The sequence below is a fragment of the Nicotiana sylvestris genome, chromosome 9 (assembly GCF_000393655.2).
Source record: "Nicotiana sylvestris chromosome 9, ASM39365v2, whole genome shotgun sequence".
NCBI lineage: Eukaryota > Viridiplantae > Streptophyta > Magnoliopsida > Solanales > Solanaceae > Nicotiana > Nicotiana sylvestris.
Window position 1 is genome coordinate 5,373,196 of NC_091065.1, and position 7,987 is coordinate 5,381,182.

At 31.3% G+C, this 7,987-nt stretch overlaps 1 protein-coding gene and 1 non-coding gene across 2 annotated transcripts; both read right to left on the minus strand.

Annotated features, from left to right (window-relative positions):
* Positions 1–346: 346 nt before the first annotated feature.
* Positions 347–3,699, minus strand: LOC104217265 (G2/mitotic-specific cyclin S13-7-like). Its single transcript, XM_070156132.1, has 9 exons — positions 3,457–3,699; positions 2,438–2,576; positions 2,250–2,298; positions 1,990–2,142; positions 1,781–1,906; positions 1,459–1,707; positions 1,211–1,375; positions 833–1,014; positions 347–735 (listed from the first exon to the last, which is right to left on the minus strand). Exons 1-9 carry the CDS (start codon positions 3,497–3,499, stop codon positions 573–575), a joined length of 1,269 nt encoding a protein of 422 aa, XP_070012233.1. The 5' UTR covers positions 3,500–3,699; the 3' UTR covers positions 347–572.
* Positions 3,700–6,817: 3,118 nt separating this feature from the next.
* Positions 6,818–6,890, minus strand: TRNAA-UGC (transfer RNA alanine (anticodon UGC)). Its single transcript has one exon. It is a non-coding gene; the product is annotated as a tRNA-Ala (tRNA).
* Positions 6,891–7,987: the final 1,097 nt, after the last annotated feature.

Here is a 7,987-nt window from a genome sequence, read left to right on the forward strand (position 1 = left end):
TTTGTTAAAAATGCTCTTAGATTTTGGGGGATATAGAAGTTAAAAGTCAAGGCCTAAAAAGAAGAAAGAAATTATCTTTCCTTGCATGAGCAGAGAATCAAAAGATGAAGGTGGAAATTGTTTTACTACAATCATCTCGAGACTTTGAAACTTCTGACAGCTAAACTTACTTTTGAGAGATTCATGTTGTAAAGAGTTAGTACTAAATTGAGAATAAAAAGAGTTTAGTACTAAGAAACCTAAAAGAAGCTGACATTCATGTAATTTGCTCACATGTTGTATTCACGTGTCATTCAACGAAAAAAAGAATTAAAAAAATAACTACAAACGAAATAGTAATGACACATTTTTAAAAAATGAATGAACTAGTTATATTCACAAAAAAAATATATTCTGGATTTACATGACTTCACTAGTAGGTAAAATCATAATCAACCATAGCTTTTCTCCAAAAAAATCCACACTCCAAAAGTCAAATAGTAGTATCACACACCACTTAGTCTAAAAGCTAGTGAGATCACAACAGTAACATGATCCCAAAACCTTTCCACCAAACTTAAAAATAAAATTCATCAAGAACAGGAAGCAGCATCAGTAGTAGTAGGTAGGAGATTTCTTGCTGGCGGGAAGAAGGCAACAGCACCTCTATCCGGACTCGAAAACTTCCTGTAAATTGCTTTCAGCTTACTTTCTGCAGCACCCAAGTGATAACTAACCAATTGCTTTGCACATTCCCTGTTACAGAAAGTTAGTTAAACTCATGAGACTATAGAAACTTAATATCAACCTAATTAAGATACTAAAACTGAAATGAGTTCTTGAGGAAAATTACATCAACTGATCTTCTGAGTAGCCAGTATGGTGCTGCAGAGTTTGAGTCCATAATGGAGTTTTGTTGAGAGTGCTACGAGCAGCATAAACGGACGATGCTGCTAGCATTGATGGGCAGTATGATATTGTGGTCTTGTAGTTCATAAGACCAAGTTCAGCAAAAAAGAATGTCATGTTCTCCATCTAAAACAAGCAACAGAAATATTATTAGCCAAGTTGAGATAAAAACAAGAATTCGTGTCAAAACAGTATGTATATGTATATTTTTATGTATTATATGTATATTTATACTTAATATACGAAACATATAGATTCGCTGGCTATTATCCCAAACAAGAATTTATGTCAGAAGATGGAACCAAAAAGATTAGTATAGTACCTCCTGATTATCAGATGGTGTTGCAGCTTTAATGTATCTAACCAGAAAAACATATGGTGTTGGAACAGTCAAATACCATTCCAATTTCCCAAGAATAGCTTTCTCCATCTGAAGTATTTGCTCTCTGGCATATGCATTGTCTGATATATGAATGAAATCATTCACCTGCAGAGATCAAGAACATATCTAAGTTTCAATCTACACACAACAAATTACTATAGTATACTGAAATGTGCATAATATACTACCTCTGGTGCCCAAATCTCTTCATATTTGCAAGCAATTAGCATTGAGCTAATGCCAACTAACTGAAGTTCCTTCCTTGGAACCGTCTTCAGCGAGAGGAACCGGTCCAGTATGTTAATTGCAAGGTAAAGGCTCTCAGGCATAAGCTCAAATTTCCTGTGAACTTCTATCAACCAGTCCACTAAAATGGCTCTCATCTTGTGATTCAGGTCTGGCTGAAAGTTCATGTAATCATCCACTCGACTTTCACCCTGGATCAGACAATCACAGAGAAATGAGATTCTAAACAGAAATAGAACAAGAGAATGAGATTCACAAATATACCTCAGTGAGCTTGTAGAAGTTGTAGATATCCTCAACATACTCTACAGCAGCCAAATGATTATCAGCATCCACGACATCGATGTCATCAATCTCATACTTTGGTCTATTGGAAAGTCCACAAGCAGCCTGAGAAAGAACACAGTTTTATCAAAATTTTGATATTACTACCAAGTACTATTGATCTAAACAGAGAAAATGTTGTGTATAACCTTGCTTCTAGCAGTGAGAGTAGAAGTGAGAGTCTTTCCGCTCTTCTTTGCTTTTCTTTTGCTCAATGAACTTCCCTCAACAGTCTTTATTTCCTTATCTGATGCCTTCTTCTTGGCTGGTGCATCTTTATTGACAATTTCTGCTAGTGCTTTCTACAGAAAAAAGAAAACAGAAAACAACTTATATCCACCATTTTCAAGGACCTTGAAAAGTTTCATAAACACCATTTACAATTATAATTGTTTAGGCAAATTTCCACCTTGTTCTTCTCTGCTTGTGCATTAGCTAGCAACTGTGCACAAAAGCTCCTGAAAAAGAATTCAATTGGAGTTAAAAACAGACAGATATATATAACCAAAGATAATACAACAACAACTACTACTACTAGGCCTCAGTCCTAAAGATGATTGAATTCCAAAATAAATAAAATTGTGAGTTTAGTATTACCGAGTCACAGGGCGAGAAATCTGAGCTGCTTTAGGCTTTCCTTCTACAGCAGGAGCAGGCACAAGGTTGCCAATGTCACCGAGAGCACGCCTATTTCTTCCATCGGCTTGTCCATTTTTCTGTTTTCCTCCCATTTCTCCTACAGATATAACAGAATTCTCATGAGACAAAGGATAATGAATCAGGAATTTCAAGGTTTAAATTAATCAACCAATTAGCAGAAAGTTCCATAATCATATGATACTAACTAATACCCAAGAAACCAACTTAATCAATCAATGAACAGTTCAATCCTAAACTAGTTCAATCCACTCTCTATATCTATTCCAGTACAGAAAAAAAAAGCTCCACTATAAGCACACACAACAAAAGAATCTTGAATGTCTGACAACAAGAATGAATCAGCAGCAAAACTTAGATCAGAACCCAAAAAAACATAGAGATCCAGTTTAAACTTAATTAAAACAAATAATATAACAATACACAGTACTTCAAGAAATCCACCATAAGCAAAAACACACAAAACAATTAGTAGTTTTTTTTGGTCTAAAAAAGGAAATATCCAAATGAGATTCAATTGGAATTCAGTCAAAAATTGGAAGAAGAAAAAAAGAATGTAACAATACTAAATAATTCAAAAAAAAAAAAAACCACTATAAGCACAAAATAAAAAAAGAATCACGTGTGTCTGAAAACAAGAAAAATTTCAGCATCAAAACTAATATTTCAACTGAAAGATCGTTTTTCTTTGTGGAAAAGAAAAACCCCAAATGAGCTTCAATGAAAATTCAGTAAAAAATAGGAAAACAATGTAAAAATACTAAATATTACAAGAAACCCACTATAATAAGCACACAAACAAAAAAAATCATTTTTTCTGACTGATATGGAAAAAAACCCCAAACGAGATTCAGCTGAAACTAAAAATACCAAAAAAAAGGAAATAACCCAGATGAAATTTAATTAAAATTCAGTAAAAAAAGCAGAGAAAATAATAAAACAAGGAATTTGATTCTAACCTTTGGGTAAATTGTGAGGAACAACAACAGTTTTGTTATCCATTTGAAGATCTTCCTCTTGTTCTTGATTATTATACTGACTAAAAACACCACCTATACTCGCAAATATCGATGAAATAAACGATTGGAGACGACCGTTACCCGTCTCTCCTCCTCTTTCACTATCTTGAGTCGCCACTATTTCTCTTCTTCTTCAAAATTTCTTTCTTTTTGAGTTTCTCTTCAGATATTTGTGAGTGAAAGAGAGAATTTTGGTGATACTATTAGGGTTTTTATATTGGGCGAAAAGGAGCGCTTTTGACTTTAACGGTCATATTTTTTTGCGTTTTTGAATCAGGAGCGTTAGATTGGATATGATCGGACGGTTGAGATCTGTTTAAAGGCTTTTTTTTACTAGCCGTTAGACGGTAGTGAGCTTATGGGAGAAGATATTGGATGTTACCGTTTGGTAAATAAAATTCAGCCATTTATAAATTTCCTTTTGGAAAAGTAGGTAATTATTTGGAAACGGTTCTCTTATTCTCCTAGCTTTTTATTTTTACAAAAAAGAAACCTTGAAAAAAATATTTATGTTGACTATAAGTGAGTAATAATTTAATTAAATTTACTACTCTTATTAAATTATTATTAGATTAGATATTTGATTTTAAAATTATAAAGATTTAATAAAATACCAATTTAATTAACAAAATAATCTTTTATACATAAGCTCTTTTACATGTCAATGAGTTTTTAGCCATACCCGTTCATATACGTGCTCTATAAAGATTTTTTATAGTATCAAAATTGTTTAATGACAAAATATCTTAAAACCCCCTTAAACTTGATACGGATTATTAGTTCCAGCCTTAAGCTATTCGTGGTCTTAATTACCCCCTCAACATAGCCTTTTGAGAGCCATTACCCCCCTAGACGTTGATGTGACAAAAAGTGTGGGTGCACTCTCCTGCCATGTGAATTTTTCTGTATATGTGGCATTTTTTTGAAAAGTAAAATATATTTTTACCTTTTTAAGAATATTACCTTTTAGATAATTTTTTTCGAATACAATTTATAATAAAACTTGGATATAACTACATTATTTAGGCTAAATATTTTTATTTGGCTAAAAATAATAAAATTTTAGTTAATCTTTTTTTGAATTTGACTTAAAAATAAAGATTTATACAATTGAAATAAATAGTCAAGGCATCTAAAAAGTTATAAAACATATATAATTTGAAATTAATTATTTTGGCTATAATATTTTTATATAGCTCTAAATTACGGTGCTCTAAAAATATTTTATTTCACAGATTTTACCTGAAAAAGTAAAAATATACAGTTGAAATAAATAGTTATTCTATCAAAAGAAAAATAAAAAAAAGTGTACAGTCACAGTATAATGTAAGTGATTCGTTTTATTTCTTGCAATTGTATACTCTTTTTATTTCACGGTGTCGCCTTTTACTACAACAACAACAACAACAACAACAACAACGACCCAGTATAATCTCACAAGTGGGGTCTGGGGAAGGTAATATGTACGCAGACCTTACCCCTACCCCGAAGGGTAGGGAGGCTGTTTCCAGGAGACCCTCGGCTCAAAAAAAAAACCAATTAAATTAACAAAATAATCTTTTATACATAAGCTCTTTTACATATCATGAGCCTTTAGCCCTACCAATTCATATACGTGCTCTATACAGATTTTTCATAGTATCAGAATCATTTACTCGGTTATAACAAGTTATTTTATTTTAAGTTATCAATTCATTGCTTATTATAAAAATAAAAAAAATACAAGTAATTGATTATTAGATAACCCAATATTGTTAAAAGAATCTTTATTCTGTCTCTCATATACAAGTTAAATCCTTAAAGAACCTGTCAAATTGTTTATTGAGCTACATTTAAGGGAAAAATAAGAAATATACTTGGGAATTCGAATATATAGACTAGTATTTAATGTGTAGGTAAAAAAATGTCTAATCTAGTTAGTTTAAATTGAGGCTTAGCCCAGCGTATGATAGGGGTGTCAATAGTTCGGTTCGGCTAGTTATTTTATAAAATTTATATCATACTAACTTTTCGGTTAATTAATAATGTTTAACCAAAATTAGACTTTTTGAAACCGTCCCAACCATGTCAGTTTCTCTTTGGTATCAGTACAGTTCGGTTAATTTTCGGTATTTTTTTAAATATCATGAAAAAGTTACTAGTAGAAGTAGAATGCAATAACATATATACTTTTATAGGACTTAATAAAACTATGTAGATATTTTTACTGTTTAAATAGTGATGAATTGTGAAAACATGAAAAATGGCTAGAGTATAGATCCATTAACTATTCTACAGCAGCGTAAAGGAAACTAAGCAAAGACAAAAAAAAAAATATATAAATCACACGAGTAGAAAGATATTAACCAAGTTGGGACTCAAAAATAAAATCTATAGAAGATTAAATATTCATAAAGATAAATCTAAATCATACGGAAGGAAGCATATTCAATACATTGTAGTTTGCTACTCATAATCGCCATAATACTTCATGTCTTGCTAGTGAATATGCTGGAAATAATTTACTGTCAGTAGAAGTAGCATAATAGGTTTGAGAATTGAGATTTTGAGTTTAGTTACTTGTTGATTTGTAACCTCTTTCATAATTCCAAGGCCATAGGAAAAATTTAATGCTTTATTATTTTTAAACTTAATATATAAATATATTTTTCACATATAAATTTATTCGGTACGGTTTGGTATTTTTCGGTTTATTTTCGTAAAATAAAAAATCTACCCTAATTATCGGTACAATTATATATTTATATAAAACCCTATGATTTTGTTAAAATAAATCTAAAAATCGGTTTAGTCGGTTTTTAATATCTATTGACACCCTTAATGTATGATGTACCCAATAATATGAGGCATATCTACAATTTGAAGTTTTTGGACTTCTATTGCAATCTCAAGTTAATATACAAGAATAACTGGCCAACGAATTAGTGTTCCGAGGTAAATATTAGAATAAATTTAGTGAAATTTTTAATACCAATATAGTATATATGCAAAAGTTACTGGGTACGTGAATCATACATAATTCTATAGATCCGCCCCTGCTTATAATTCTTGTAAAAGTAATATTTTAGCTGTCCTATATTAGGCTTAGGTTAATGTTAAACATCTCTATACCATCTCCAAATCTTGCTTTCGTTTACAATATATTTAATCAATTATGTCTTAATTTAAGTGAAGAAGATGCTTCTCTTTTCCCAAAATGTTATCAACTGTATATAACAAGATAATTTTTTATATTTTAATTGTTAATATACAAATAATTCAGATTTAATCAATTAAAAGAAAGTAATCAAAAGAATGAAAATGGAGATGCGGGGGATCGAACCCCGTGCCTCTCGCATGCAAAGCGAGCGCTCTACCATTTGAGCTACATCCCCTCTCGTTTGCTTATATTATACACAATTATTTTCATTTCGATGATTGGCTTAACTCCATCCGTAGCCTTTTACTATTTGGGGAATCAAAAAAGATTTTCTTTGACTATATAAATATTATAAATTATTAATTATTGTGACTTATGATACTTTTATGCAGTTCTATATATGTAAATTTTATTTTACAGTGTAATTTTTCAACGAAGGATGATGAAACCATGTGGCTTCGCCAATGAGAGGAAGTAATTTTGTGCTTCCTTATTACAGTTTGAAAGAAGTACTTGCCTCTTTGAGAAGTAACAGATCTTGTTGCTATAATGCTACCATGAAAAGACAAATCATTTGGATTTCTTTTTCATCTGATACCATAGCCACTAAATGCTCTGTAAAGTAGAGCAACACATATTCACTTTATTTTTTGAAATCGAATATTGAAAAATTGTTATCTCATTGGTTATTTGTTTGTTTGTTTTTTTAATTTTAATTTAAAACAAAATTTCAAGCTTTTGGTTAATTTATTGCGTGTATCTAAATTAGACGGTTTGAATAGTCTTTGATTTTGATTACAACAACAACAACAACAATCCAGTATAATCCCACAAGTGGGGTCTGGGGAGGGTAATATGTACGCAAACCTTACCTCTACCCGACAGAGGCGGATGTACCATAGTGGGTACGGGTTCAACTGACCCCACAACTTTCGGTGCGGATCATAAGTTTATGCGTAAAATTTCACTTAAATTGTAATAAATAGTAGACAAACCATAACTTAAGAAATATAACAGGTTCAATGCTAAAAATCTTAAAAGTTGCACCCATAAAATTTAAATCCTGAATTCGCCTCTGTACCCCGAGGGGCAGAGAGGCTATTTCCAGGAGACCCTCGGCTCAAGAAAGCAACAAGAGACGCTATATTAGTACTATCAATAGACTCATAATAAAATAAAATAACATAAAATCCATAACATAACATAAAATACCATAAAATAACAAAATAACAGCAATATAAGAAATATAGGAAATACGAGAAAGATGTAAAGTATACTAATAACCAACAGATAAAGCCCATCATCAGTAGCTGGTCAGTAGCATCCTAAGAC

Excerpts from the sequence above, each read along its gene's own strand:
- LOC104217265 (XM_070156132.1), bottom strand. The coding sequence starts at position 3,499 with ATGGATAACAAAACTGTTGTTGTTCCTCACAATTTACCCAAAG. Across the intron at positions 1,708-1,780 it reads ACTTCTACAAGCTCACTGAG|GGTGAAAGTCGAGTGGATGA; the intron begins GTATATTTGTGA and ends TGTCTGATCCAG. Across the intron at positions 1,015-1,210 it reads CACCATCTGATAATCAGGAG|ATGGAGAACATGACATTCTT; the intron begins GTACTATACTAA and ends TGCTTGTTTTAG.